Below are 14,715 nucleotides of genomic sequence, written 5' to 3'. Positions count from 1 at the left end.
GATGGTGAGTGGCGATGATGCCATCATTAGCGTCAGCATTCCACTTGTCTGTCTTTTGCAACGCTCTCTGAAGAGAATTAAAGAGGAGGCATTGCAGCCAGAGTATGATGAGATGGATCAAGAAGCCGTAGCGGTCGATTACACACAGCCCAGCCTCATCTCATCCCAACGTGCATTGGGGGACAATGAGGGAGAGGAGGAGGAAAAAGAACAGGAGCTTGTGTCATGCGCTCTAGACGGCAGTACCTGTACAACTGTCATACCGTCGGTTCAGCGTGGGTGGCCTGAGGACAGGGGGGAGGAGGAGGAGGAGAGCATGGTCAGTCGTCATCTTGGTGAGGACACGGAAGTTTTGCTCGTTACCAGTCTGGCACACATGGCTGACTTTATGTTACGCTGCCTTAACCGTGACCCTCGTGTTGTCAAAATGTTGGGTGACAGTCATTACTGGTTGGTGACACTTTTAAACACCCGCTACAAGGAGAACTTTCACTCTCTTATTCCTGAGGTGGAGAGGTCTACAAAAATGGGGCAGAACCAGAAGGCCCTTGCTGCAGAACGGTTAAAAAAGTTCCCATCTGAACACGCTAGCGGCAGAGGTCACAGTTCGTTGACCAACCAAGGCATACAAGCGAGAGAGAGGCAACTCCAATCCAGCAGAGGCAGGGGAACACTGTTAACGTTCTGGGACAGTTTTCTGAGATCCGCCCAGCTTACAAGCCCTGAGGCGCGGGGTACTCTCACAAGGAGTGGAAAGTTTCAAAAGATGGTGAGGGAGTACCTTGCCAACCGTACCAGCGTCCTCTGTGATTCCTCTGTGCCTTTTAATTATTGGGTATCCAAGCTGGACACTTGGAATGAACTCGCTCTGTACGCCTTGGAGGTCCTGGCATGCCCTGCCGCTCCGTGTTATCGTGTTTTTAGTGCCGCTGGGGAAATTATAACTGATAAGCGTACTCGCCTGTGAACTGACAATGCTGACAAGTTGACCCTTATCAAAATGAACAAGGGCTGGATTGGGCCAGACTTCTCATCACCACCAAATGACAGCAGAGTAACACAAAGTCAAATCCACTGTGTTTTTTTCGGGAGGTGTATTCACATGCACCGCTTCACACCCACACATGGGTATACGCTTCATTTCGGCTGTTTTATGTTCTTCTCCTTATCCTCAGCCTCCACCACCACTATACCACCAGGGTGACCGTGGTCCGTGTTGCCATTATTGAAAGTTCCTCCGTCCTTATTTTTGTCAGCTTTTGCTTGGAAGGCATAAGCAAAGACTGTGGGAGACCCACTCCCCAATAATGGGAATAATATTTTTAAGATGCTGTACTGCATGGCTCTTGTAAGGGGCATTGCAAGTTCCTCCATCCTAATTTTTGGCAGCTTTTGCTTGGAAGGCATAAGCGAATACTATGGGAGACCCACTCCCCAATCATGGGAATAATGTTTGTAATACGCTGTACTGCATGGCTCTTGTAAGGGGCATTGCAAGTTCCTCCATCCTAATTTTTGGCAGCTTTTGCTTGGAAGGCATAAGCAAATACTACGGGAGACCCACTCCCCAATAATGGGAATAATGTTTGTAATATGCTGTACTGCATGGCTCTTGTATGGGGCATTGCAAGTTCCTCCGTCCTAATTTTTGGCAGCTTTTGCTTGGAAGGCATAAGCAAAGACTATGGGAGACCTACTCCCCAATAATGGGAATAATGTTTGTAATATGCTGTACTGCATGGCTTTTGTATGGGGCATTGCAATTTCCTCCGTCCTAATTTTTGGCAGCTTTTGCTTGGAAGGCATAAGGAAAGACTATGAGAGACACACTCCCCAATAATGGGAATAATGTTTTTAAGATGCTGTACTGTATGGCTCTTGTAAGGGGCATTTAAAGCGTCTTGTTAAGCTACTGGGACCTCCACGTCTCTTCTGAGGGTCATTAAAAATGTGTTGTTATACCACTCTGACCTCCACGTCTCTTCTGATGGGCATTAAAACCGTCTTGTTAAGCTACTGCGACCTCCACCACTTTTCCAAGGGGCATTAAAATCGTCTTGTTAAGCTACTGCAACCTTCATGTCTCTTCCAAGGGGCATTAAAAGCGTCTTGTTAAGAAACTGTGACCTTCACCACTTTTTCAAGGGGCATTAAAACCGTCTTGTTAAGCTACTGTGACCTCCACGTCTCTTCCGAGGGGCATTGAAATGTTATTTTTAATTACCTCTAACCTCCACGACTCTTCCAACGGGCATTGCATTTCCTCCTAATTTTAGTCAGCTTTTGCTTTTCAATGCAAAGGCGAAAACTAACGGAGACCCACTCCCCAATAATGGGTAGAAGGTTTTTAGTATGCTGTAATCCACGTGTTTCAAGGGGCATTGCAGTTCCTCATAATTTTTGGAAAGCCTTCCATTCACTGCTTAGGCCAACAGTGTACAGGAGACCCAGTTGCTATAAATGGAAAAAACGGTTTAGTTAAGGCCCTCTGACCTCCATGTCACTTCCAAGGGGCATTGGAGTGCCTCGAAATGTTTGGTAGGCATTGCACTCACTGTATGCCCTATAACTGTGTAGCAGAACCGCTCCTTTTGTTACAGAAACATATCCTGCAAGACATGTGTGGTTGACTGGCCTGATATTGATGTGAATGGTCCCTGTTCCTCCTGCTCTTTCTCCTTTGCCACCACCTCATCCATCATTTATCACCTGAAGCTTTGTTTTAACAGGAGTCATAGAACTGGGATAGTAGCAGGAAAACATCCATCAATCCTCGTAGGAGGTAGGATATGCGCAAAAACGCTGACCACCTAAGGCCTAGCCACTACTACATACATGTGCTTTCATTCCAAGAAAACAAAGCAGATGCTAACTTCTATCATCACCATGCTCCTCACCTTGGCACTCTCAACTCCTCTGATGGAGAAGCCAGGGCCCACCGGAGGAGTCTGGTTCTCTGGTGGGCTCGTCCAATGCTGCCCTAAAGCAGGCCAGTCTAAGAAAAGTGTGTGGGTCGGTAACAGGAGAAATCGGGGCGGCTGGGGACCGTATATGGACCCCAGGCGGCTGGGGACCGTGTGTGGACACCCGGCCGCGGGGCGGCTGGGGACCGAGTGTGGACACCCAGCCACCCCATGGCGGCTGGGGACCGAGTGTGGACACCCGGCCGCCGGGGACTGAGTATCGATAAAAGGGCCGCCAACGCAGCCATGACATGGTGGCCGGCGTCTGCCTCCACATGCCTAAAAGGCCCAATTTCAAGTGCAAGCAAGCTAGCAGTATGGTATAGCAGTCTGGGGGTGGGTGGGTGGCAGGTTGCACACTTACGCTTGCATTTCAACAAAACAAAGCAGATGCTAACTTCTATCATCATCATCATGCTCCTCACCTTGGCACTCTCAACTCCCCTGATGGAGAAGCCAGGGCCCACCGGAGGAGTCTGGTTCTCTGGTGGGCTCGTCCAATGCTGCCCTAAAGCAGGCCAGTCTAAGAAAAGTGTGTGGGTCGGTAACAGGAGAAATCGGGGTGGCTGGGGACCGTTTATGGACACCCGGCCGCCCCCATGCGGCTGGGGACCGTGTGTGGATACCCGGCCGCAGGGCGGCTGGGGACCGAGTGTGGACACCCGGCCGCCCCCTGGCAGCTGGGGACCGAGCGTGGACACCCGGCCGCCGGCGACTGAGTATGGATACCTCGCTGCTGAAGCAGCCATGAGGTAGTGGCCAGCTTCGGCCTCCTCAAAACTAAAAGGCCCCATTTTAAGTGCAAGCTAGCAGTATGGTATTGCAGCCTGCGAGTGGGTGGGTGGCAGGTTGCACACTTAAACTTGCATTCCAACAAAACAAAGCAGATGCTAACTTCTATCATCATCATCATGCTCCTCACCTTGGCACTCTCAACTCCCCTGATGGAGAAGCCAGGGCCCACCGGAGGAGTCTGGTTCTCTGGTGGGCTCGTCCAATGCTGCCCTAAAGCAGGCCAGTCTAAGAAAAGTGTGTGGGTCGGTAACAGGAGAAATCGGGGCGGCTGGGGACCGTTTATGGACACCCGGCCGCCCCCTGGCAGCTGGGGACCGAGCGTGGAGACCCGGCCGCCGGCGACTGAGTATGGATACCTCGCTGCCGAAGCAGCCATGAGGTAGTGGCCAGCTTCGGCCTCCTCAAAACTAAAAGGCCCCATTTTAAGTGCAAGCTAGCAGTATGGTATTGCAGCCTGCGGGTGGGTGGGTGGTTGGCTGCATATTTGCGCTTGCATTGCAAGGAATGGGGGAGGTACAATTGAACACTGCCCTGGGACAAGGACTTGCATGGGGATAGTTGCAAGTCTGCATTTTCTGATGCGGCAAGGATCACTTCTGATGGGCACACTTTTAGGCAGTGACCTGGGAGTCAGAGATGCTTCGAGGGGTCTTCCCCATGCTGTCCCCATGTCTTTTCAGCACTGTATGCATGTGTCACACAGCACATGGCCAGATAAGGTTGTAAAATGTTAAAATGACATTTCCCGGCGAATGCATTTGTCACAGTTGAAAGCAATACAAAAGTACAAAAACGCATAAAAAATGCTACTTGTGAACATAGCCCAAGATGTGGAGGAGTATTTTTGTTTTTGGTTATTTATTTTACCTTATACACAAATCTTTACTCTGGAAAAGAAATTCCTTAACATATTTCACAGGAAAAAAGTTTCACTTTCGTTTTTGAACGTTTTATTATGTGCCTGTAAAAGTGGCTTAATACCTCTGACCACGTTGTTGACAACAGTGACCTGGGGGTCAGAAATGCTTCCTGGGACGATCCCCATGTCATTTGAGCAGTCACTATCGTTTTGGGCACTTGTTAGGCTTTTAAAAGACTGCCGGGGGTGCCGCCGCAAAAATGCTCGGGTCTCCCATAGACTAACATTGAGGTCGTTGCTCGGGTCGAGCACCCGAGTATCATGGCGAGCTCGGCCCGAGCTTCGAGCACCCGAGCATTTTAGTGCTCGCTTAACACTAGTAGTGACTATTTGTATTAAATGTCTATCTATATAATGCGGAACAGGTCAGATCCAGCACGAGCACGACACAATATTCAGAATTTCCCAATAAGGTATATGAACATAGCTTTTCTAAACTTGCCAACCCTTTGATAGGGATTACAAGAATTAAAACATGATAACTTGCTTTCCAAAACAAAGCCACACTTATCTACAGGTTCTGTAGGATGCCACACTTGTCTACAGGTTCTGTATGGTGCCACACTTGTCTACAGGTTCTGTATGGTGCCACACTTGTCTACAGGTTCTGTATGGTGCCAGTAAAAAACTCATATTAGAGTAATTACAAACAGAGTGATGTATTGCAAGTGTTTATTTCTGTTAATGTTGATGATTATGGCTTACAGCCAATGAAAACATAAAAGTCATTATCTCAGTAGATTAAAATAATTAACAAAAAACACCTTCAAAGGCTTCCTAAGCATTTAAAAGGTCCCTTAGTCTGTTTCAGTAGGCTCCACAATCATGGGGAAGACTGCTGACTTGACAGATGTCCAGAAGGCAGTCATTGACACACTCTACAAGGTCCCAGATTTCCAATTTTCATTTGGAAATCAAGGTCCCAGAGTCTGGAGGAAGAGTAGAGAGGCCACAATCAAAGCTGCTTGAGGTCTAGTGTGAAGTTTCCACAATCAGTGATGGTTTGGGGAGCCATGTCATCTGCTGGTGTAGGTCCACTATGTTTTATCAAGACCAAAGTCAGCGCAGCCTTCTACCAGGAAATTTTAGAGCACTTCCCTCTGCCGACCACTTCCCTCTGCCGACAAGCTTTTTGGAGATGGAAATTTCATTCTCCTGCAGGACTTGGCACCTGTCCACACCGCCAAAAGTACCAATACCTGGTTTAAAAACAACAGTATCCCTGTGCTTGATTGGCCAGCAAACTAGTCTGACATTAACCCCATAGAGAATCTATAGGGTATTGTCAAGAGGAAGATGAGAGACCCCAGACCCAACAATGCAGACGAGCTGAAGGCTGCTATCAAAGCAAACTGGGCTTCCATAACACCTCAGCAGTGCCACAGGCTGATCGCTTCCATGCCACGCCACATTGATGCAGAAGGAGCCCCGACCAAGTATTGAGTGCATTTACTGAACATACATTTCAGTAGGTCAACATTTCGATTTCAAAAACATTTTTCAAGCTGTTATTATAAAGTATTTTAATTTACTGAGATAATGACTTTTGTGTTTTCATTGGCTTTAAGCCATAATCATCAACATTAACAGAAATAAACACTTGAAATAGATCACTCTGTTTGTAATGACTCTATATATGTTTCACTTTTTGTATTGAAGAACTAAAATAAATTAACTTTTTGATGATATTCTAATTTTGTGAGATGCACCTGTATATACAGGTTCTGTATGGTGCCATACTTATCTACAGGTTGTGTATGGTGCTGCATCTCAGCCTTACTCAGTTCAATGGACCTAAGCGGCAATACCACAATGTGTTGACAGGTTTTGCAGACATCAGCCATGTTTGACCAATCTAGAAAACCCCCTTAAATTCTCCAAGTCCTATAGGTAGAAAAAGGTTGCTTTAATGTTCATTTAATGTTTGGCTAGTGAGATTGGAGCTGCCGCAGAGACTAGAGGGTAACCCCCATTTTAATTATCTTACATATTAGAGACAAAATCATCTTATGTAAGTAGCTAGAAATGCAGCCTGCCAGCTGTGTGTGTAAGTATGTGAACACTGGAGTAGATGGCGATGTTAAAATATACAATTGTGAAGAATTACTAACATTGGCATACCTTAAAGACAGAATACATGTCAGTAAAAGTGATATAGATGGGTGCATTGCCAGCAGGGGATGTTGAGGACTTCTGCTTGGTGACCCGCACACTTCTGTACTGTTTTTTTTTTAGCAATCGGTGGGTGTCTCTGAACATAGACCCCATGAATTTAAAACATGCTGAAGGGTGTAGCGTGTTTTTTATATGTAATTTAGTACACTTTAAGACAGAAAATAATTAGGAAAATAAATAAATAAAAAATTACACAGCGACACAAAAAACAGAGGTACCAGATATTGCACCATTATTTTGTCTGTACAACAACGGTGTTGTGTTCTTATACAGTTTATTTTCTTTTCTGAACAACAAGAAATTATGTGTGTAGAATAAATGTAAGTTTGAGAAATCTCTGAGGCAGATCTATCAATCTGAACTCATTAAATCAAATCACTAAATAATATAGCTGAAAATTTGGTGCAGCAGGGAGTGATCCATGTGTCAATGATAGGTGTGATACATAGCTATGTAAAAACAACCCTCTCCATAGTGTAGTACTTGAGAGTAGCTGCACCCCTGCTGCTCCATAAAACATGACAAGTGCCCTATTTTCAAAAGCCTCTTAAAGGAGTTGTTCAGGTACACTCACACCCAATCTGACATAGGGCGTTGAGTCACCTCCGCTCATTGGGAAGTACGTTCGCCAAAGCAACCATACGCTGTCCAGCATGTATTATGCTGTGATCCTATGCTAATCAATGCATGATACTAAACGGGATTTTCACATGAACAAAGTACAGATCTCGGAATAACAATAAATTCCACAACTGGATGTGTTAAAAAAGCATTCCTATGCTGAGATAATCTTATAAATGTGCCTTGCAGACATGACAGAAACATTCAGGCAGGGAAAAGTTTTACAGCTGCAGGCCACTGCCATAACGTCTGTATAGACTTATTCTCCCCCTGCCCAGGAGCTGTGGTATGATCAGACCATATTTCTGCACGGTCAGACACAGCCATTACACAGTACACAGCAGGGGCACATTTATAAGATTATCTCAGCACAGGGACATTTTATTTAACACATCCAATCGTAGAATTCATTATTATTCCAAAATCGAATGATTAAAATGTACTTTGTTTGTGGGACAACTCCTTTAAACGGTAGCAATGCTAACTGGACTGCCCAGAATGCCGTGTCATGTCTTCTAAGATCCAGCAATACAGAATTCCTTCACAACCTTTTTAATACTTTAGATGTGGCAAACTCGTCTTTATTATGGCCCAGCACTCATTGTTCTCCTGTACTGAAGGAAAGATCACCATAATGCAATACGATCATATAAGCCTTAATTTGCAACAGTGTTCTTAAATTGGTTGTCCACTACTAGGACAACCCCTTCTTGATCTAAATGTTTGGGGCCGATAAAATAAAAAACCTACACTCCCCTCCCGTGCTGGTGCCGTGCCAGCACTGTCATCACTCCCGGTCTCGGGGCTCTCGTGCGGTTGTTGTGACACTGGTGCCCAATCAGCGCTGGCGTCCCTGTCTCCAGCTTCAGACAAAACGAACATGAAGAGGAAGTGAAGGCTACAGCTGCTCTCAGACTTTCGCTAATTCAACAGGAGGTGGGGACAGTGACGCCAGCACTGATTGGGCGCCGGGGTCATGTCACAGCAGGAACAGCGCCAGCATGGGAGGTGAGTAGAAGTTTTTTTTTTTTTTTATTGGGGCCAAGTATGGGGTATGAGAAAAGGTTGTCCAAGTAGTGGACAACTTCTTTAATACCTGCCAATATGTTCTTTTCATCAACAAGAGCGACCAGGTATTAAATTGTCACCTGTTAAACTGATACGGTACTAGGTTGGAAATGAGTGAAAATTAGCATTTGCCAGGAGCTTGTCGTAGAAGTAAGCACTGATTCATGGGGGTTCGTCAGCTGGATCTCCATTTAATGAGCGTATCACTGAGGAGTAAAACACTACATTTTACATATAGAAGGGATCTCAAAAGTGTCCACAAAGAGTTTATTATTGGGATTTTGAGAAGGCAGTGGGGACAAACCAGCACAAAAGGGCGTTCTCCAGACAACAATGTGGTGAGTAAAGCGGCACTGCTCAGCTGATGCGGTTGTGTCAGACAACACTAAAGGAGTTGGAGGATATGAAATCCAACTGCTGTAGCTCCCCAGATTGAAGGAGGGAACGTAATATTGAGGTAATAGGGGATGAGGGTATCCTGCTCTGCTAATTGTAAAATCAAGAAAATCCACTACACGGCATGCGAGGTACATTGTGGTTTATCCCTACGTGTTTCAAAGTACTCTGACTTCTCCATCAGAAGATCAAAGATTTTTCTGGTTCTCCAGATGAAGTCAGAGTACTTCGAAATGCGTAGAGATTAAAATGCACTGTTCCTCACATGCCGTGTAGTGTGGATTTTCTTCGCTATCTGGAAATGGAAAAAAATGCACTCAATATTATACAAATACAGAAAAAATGTTTAGGTCTAGTGCTGGAAGTAATGCAAGTGTGATCTATCACTATTCTCAGAGGTAAACTACCATCGACACAAATATTTTCTTCTATTAAATTTCACCATAAAACAATTTCCATCTTTCATTTTCCTGTAAACTATTGCTTCACCCATCCTCGTCGCTACTGCTCCAGGCATCTTGAAATGCAGGATGTAGATGTACCTGTGACCTTAACTTTTCACTCTCATCATTGGGCAGCAGTTCCCTTACTGCTGGAACCCATGCTAAAACATTACAGTCTTTGCTGCCACTGTAAAGATCCTGGAAGTGAGGCTGAAACACACAACAGTTCACATCATTATAATGCCCCCTCAGTACACTTATCTTTGCCCCAGACAGGATGGTGTACACAACAATTGTACTGTCGTATGGAACAAACACAAACTCTGGGCTACAACCCAAAGAAACTGTAAACTTGACCCCTTTTCTACTGTCATTTGAAACTTTGCCATAATTGACCAAAGTGTTTTCCCCAGTAGCGCTATTCCAGAGGCGCATCCTGTCATCTGTGCCAACAGTCAGGAGATGGAGACCATCACTTGTAAAGCATAATCCATTCACTCTTCCATTGTGGGCAGTGTTGGTAGCTTCTGATGAAGATTTAGACTTTTCTCCATTGTGTTGGTCCAACGTTATAAGGCAGCCAGTTGCCTTGCGGACATCCCACAGTTTAACTTTGCTGTCAGCGCTTGCGGTGGCTAAGATATTATCATACCGTGGAGACCAGCAGACCGACAGGACTTCCCCTCTATGACCCTGTAATATGTGTGTACTGGAGCCAGATTTCAAGTCACATAGCTGCACTTTGGGATTTTTGGTCCCAACTGCTATCAGACTATGCTTTGTTGCCAATGGAGACATGTGGTGGCTATAAACATTCCCATCAAAACGAAAGACTTCTGCTAGTTGTAAGGAGTTTGTGTCCCATATTTTCAGCGTCTTGTCAAATGAACTGGATGTAAACATGCCAGTGTCATGTGGGTACCACTGAACTGTCTCCACGCTGAACTTGTGAACATCAGGGTGGCCTTTGCCCACTTTATACAGAGCTTTACATGTATAGGAGGTAGTCGGACTCAAACGTTCCAGATCATAAAGGACAATGACGCCATCAGCACCACCGGACAGCATATATCGTCCTTCCACCGGCTCAATGTCTAATGTGTTAACTCCATTTTCGTGCATTAGTTCCACATTTCGGTCTTTGTTTAATTCCAGGCTAAGCACCCTTCGTGTGGATTCTGCCCGTCTGAGACGAGCTGGGCTGTCTAATCCACAAAGCCTGGACCAAAGGAAACCTATCATTGTCCAGAAAGATGCAATTAAATAATGTAAGAATAAATATAGAGGAAAGAAGACGGCATGCTGATGGAGGATATGGCACTCAGACAGAAGGGTCCCTGCAAGACAAGAAAACCATCAGAATAACATGATATAGAGGATTTCTAACACTACAGGATGGAGAGAGCAGCAACTTCTCGTCATGCTGACCCAGAGATGTGTGCGGATTGGGGTTGTTGTGGACCCGCTCTAGCAGCAAGGACAGTAATGTGTGACCGCTGGATGGAGGCCCGTAAAACCACCTCTTACCTGACGGCAATGCTCTGAATTAGCCAGTCTGGCGTGAAGTCATCATTGGAGGGTGAGGAACATGTGATGTCTTACCAGGCCAGCTAATCAGAAGAACAGCGGTGGATGCTGGGGGACAAGTGGCAACTCTCAGGGCTCCCCTCCAGCAGTTACAGAAAACTGCCCTGGGCTAATCAGAACAGCGGTGGATGCTGGGGGCAGCTCTCAGGGCTTCCCTCCAGCAGTCACAGACCACTGCCCTGGGCTAATCAGAAGAACAGCGGTGGATGCTGCGGGCAGCTCTCAGGGCTCCCCTCCAGCAGTCACAGAGCACTGCCCTGGGCTAATCAGAAGAACAGCGGTGGATGCTGGGGGGACAGGTGGCAACTCTCCCTTCAGCAGTCACAGACCACTGTCCTGGGCTAATCAGAAGAACAGCGGTGGATGTAGAGGGACAGGTGGCAGCACTCCCTTCAGCAGTTACAGACCACTGCCCTGGACTAATCAGAAGAACAGCGGTGGATGCTGGGGGACAGGTGGCAGCTCTCTCTTCAGCAGACACAGACCACTGTCCTGGGCTAATCAGAAGAACAGCGGTGGATGCTGGGGGACAGGTGGCAGCTCTCTCTTCAGCAGACACAGACCACTGTCCTGGGCTAATCAGAAGAACAGCGGTGGATGCTGGGGGCAGCTCTCAGGGCTCCCCTCCAGCAGTCACAGACCACTGCCCTGGGCTAATCAGAAGAACAGCAGTGGATGCTGGGGGCAGCTCTCATGGCTCCCCTCCAGCAGTCACAGACCACTGCCCTGGGCTAATCAGAAGAACAGCAGTGGATGCTGGGGGCAGCTCTCATGGCTCCTCTCCAGCAGTCACAGACCACTGCCCTGGGCTAATTAGAAGAACAGCGGTGGATGCTGGGGGCAGCTCTCAGGGCTCCCCTCCAGCAGTCACAGACCACTGCCCTGGGCTAATCAGAAGAACAGCATTGGATGCTGGGGGACAGGTGGCAGCTCTCTCTTCAGCAGTCACAGACCACTGCCCTGGGCTAATCAGAAGAACAGCGGTGGATGCTGGGGGACAGGTGGCCGCTCTCTCTTCAGCAGTCACAGACCACTGCCCTGGGCTAATCAGAAGAACAGCAGTGGATGCTGGGGGCAGCTCTCAGGGCTCCCCTCCAGCAGTCACAGACCACTGCCCTGGGCTAATCAGAAGAACAGCAGTGGATGCTGGGGGCAGCTCTCAGGGCTCCCCTCCAGCAGTCACAGACCACTGCCCTGGGCTAATTAGAAGAACAGTGGTGGATGCTGGGGGCAGCTCTCAGGGCTCCCCTCCAGCAGTCACAGACCACTGCCCTGGGCTAATGAGAAGAACAGCGTTGGATGCTGGGGGACAGGTGGCAGCTCTCTCTTCAGCAGTCACAGACCACTGCCCTGGGCTAATCAGAAGAACAGCGGAGGATGCTGGGGGCAGCTCTCAGGGCTCCCCTCCAGCAGTCACAGACCACTGCCCTGGATGCTCAACCGGCTCCTGAGGACCAATTCGCACCAACTCCAGTACTGACTTCAAACCATCTTCAAATCCCTTTCCCTCCCAGTGATTACAGCGGTCAGGGGGAGCGGCGCACAACTAGCGGCTGTAAGAGACCAGAGGAGAGCGGTCCGGGAGCGGCGGCCCTGCACCGCTCCGCACACAGCCTCCAGCACCAGCACCACGCTCCTGACAACACAAGTAGCCAAAAGAACAACGCACCACAACACTCCGTCTCTCCAGCCTCCGCTTCCGGCTCTCCTAGATGACGTCACTTCACCCTGCGACGAGACAGCACTAGTTGTTGCCGAGCGACTGACGTCATCCCGGCGCGCCCTCTCCTCTCCGTGCTTGTGTCTCTCCGCGAGCACCTTCCGCCAAGTGTGCGTGTGCCACTGTATACTGTTGGCCGACCGGACCCGTGCAGACACGTGACCCACATCAGTGACCGTTCACCCCGAGCTCCCCGGTAACGGCCACATTCACAGGCTGTAAGTATGTATGTGTGTGCTGTTCAGGCTGTGCGTACATATATCTCCCCGCACTCTGCATGGATGTACCGTACCCGAGTGCGAGTCTCGCCCTGCGCCCCCCTGTGTATTCTGTGTGTCCCACTGTCTACATCTCTGCTGTGCTCTCTAGATTCCGGTTTACATGTCTGCATTGTCTCTGTTTACATGGCACCAACATATTGTTCTTCCTGGCATCGCCCCCCCCAACACGGGCAAATTGTTCTTCCTGGCATCGCCCCCCCCCCCCCCAACACAGGCACATTGTTCTTCCTGGCATCGCCCCCCCCCCCAACACAGGCACATTGTTCTTTCTGGAATCGCCCCCCCCCCCCAACACGGGCACATTGTTCTTCCTGGCATCCACCCCCCAACACGGGCACATTGTTCTTCCTGGAATCACCGCCCCCCCCAACACGGGCACATTGTTCTTCCTGGAATCACCGCCCCCCCCAACACGGGCACATTGTTCTTCCTGGAATCACCGCCCCCCCCAACACGGGCACATTGTTCTTCCTGGCATCGCCCCCCTTAACACGGGCACATTGTTCTTCCTGGAATCACCGCCCCCCCCAACACGGGCACATTGTTCTTCCTGGCATCGCCCCCCCCAACACGGGCAAATTGTTCTTCCTGGCATCGCCCCCCCCCCCCCCAACACAGGCACATTGTTCTTCCTGGCATCGCCCCCCCCCCCAACACAGGCACATTGTTCTTTCTGGAATCGCCCCCCCCCCCCCAACACGGGCACATTGTTCTTCCTGGCATCCACCCCCCAACACGGGCACATTGTTCTTCCTGGAATCACCGCCCCCCCCAACACGGGCACATTGTTCTTCCTGGAATCACCGCCCCCCCCAACACGGGCACATTGTTCTTCCTGGAATCACCGCCCCCCCCAACACGGGCACATTGTTCTTCCTGGCATCGCCCCCCTTAACACGGGCACATTGTTCTTCCTGGAATCACCCCCCCCCCCCAACACGGGCACATTGTTCTTCCTGGCATCGCCCCCCCTAACACGGGCACATTGTTCTTCCTGGCGTCGCCCCCCCCAACACGGGCACATTGTTCTTCCTGGCGCCGCCCCCCCAACACGGGCACATTGTTCTTCCTGGCGCCGCCCCCCCAACACGGGCACATTGTTCTTTCTGGCGCCGCCGCCCCCACAACACGGGCTCATTGTTCTTCCTGGCGTCGCCGCCCCCCCAACACGGCACATTGTTCTTCCTGGCGTCGCCGCCCCCCCAACACGGGCACATTGTTCTTCCTGGCGTCGCCCCACCCAACACGGGCACATTGTTCTTCCTGGCGTCGCCCCACCCAACACGGGCACACTGTTCTTCCTGGCGTCGCCCCACCCAACACGGGCACACTGTTCTTCCTGGCGTCGCCCCACCCAACACGGGCACACTGTTCTTCCTGGCGTCGCCCCACCCAACACGGGCACACTGTTCTTCCTGGCGTCGTCCCACCCAACACGGGCACACTGTTCTTCCTGGCGTCGCCCCCTACACCGACACATTGTAATTTCTGCCACCTTCTCCACACTGGCAATAGGGACATTTTGTAGAAATCAGACCAGCGTGTCCATCTTTAGTCAGCAGTTTCCATCATGCAGGTTTGGGTGCTCTGGTGTAGAGCGGGCATTACACAGAAGACTGGAGCTGTCCCGGTGACAGATGGAGAAGTTATGACTTCTCTTTGTAGGTACTGAGGGTTCACTCCTTCATATATCTGGTCTTGGAAAACAGCGATCTGCAACCTGTGCCTCTCCCACTGTCGGAAAACT

The 14,715-nt window shown here is 49.2% G+C and overlaps 2 protein-coding genes across 3 annotated transcripts in view; one reads left to right on the top strand and one right to left on the bottom strand.

Annotated features, from left to right (window-relative positions):
• Nucleotides 1–7,076: 7,076 nt before the first annotated feature.
• Nucleotides 7,077–12,749, bottom strand: ERCC8 (ERCC excision repair 8, CSA ubiquitin ligase complex subunit). 2 transcript variants are annotated; one of them, XM_073642537.1, is made up of 2 exons: nt 12,637–12,749; nt 7,077–10,717 (listed from the first exon to the last, which is right to left on the bottom strand). In XM_073642537.1, the coding sequence occupies exon 2, from the start codon at nt 10,620–10,622 to the stop codon at nt 9,423–9,425; it is 1,200 nt and encodes a 399-aa protein (XP_073498638.1). In that variant the 5' UTR covers nt 10,623–10,717; nt 12,637–12,749; the 3' UTR covers nt 7,077–9,422. The 2 variants fall into 2 exon arrangements, with proteins under 2 accessions (XP_073498638.1, XP_073498639.1); XM_073642538.1 differs by lacking the exon at nt 12,637–12,749 and adding an exon at nt 12,489–12,626.
• FBXW7 (F-box and WD repeat domain containing 7) overlaps nt 12,709–14,715 on the top strand; it is a 175,602-nt gene continuing 173,595 nt past the window's right edge. Inside the window, exon 1 of the mRNA XM_073642533.1 lies at nt 12,709–12,905. The gene's annotated coding sequence lies outside the window, so the exon portion shown is untranslated. The remainder of the gene's footprint in view (nt 12,906–14,715) is intronic.

The sequence above is a fragment of the Phyllobates terribilis genome, unplaced genomic scaffold (genome assembly GCF_046119375.1).
Source record: "Phyllobates terribilis strain yellow unplaced genomic scaffold, ASM4611937v1 Scaffold_1__5_contigs__length_1240528914, whole genome shotgun sequence".
NCBI classification, from domain to species: domain Eukaryota; kingdom Metazoa; phylum Chordata; class Amphibia; order Anura; family Dendrobatidae; genus Phyllobates; species Phyllobates terribilis.
Note: the sequence above shows the minus strand (reverse complement) of the source record. Positions and strands in the feature narration are given on the sequence as shown.

Excerpts from the sequence above, each read along its gene's own strand:
- ERCC8 (XM_073642537.1), bottom strand. The coding sequence starts at position 10,622 with ATGATAGGTTTCCTTTGGTCCAGGCTTTGTGGATTAGACAGCCCAGCT.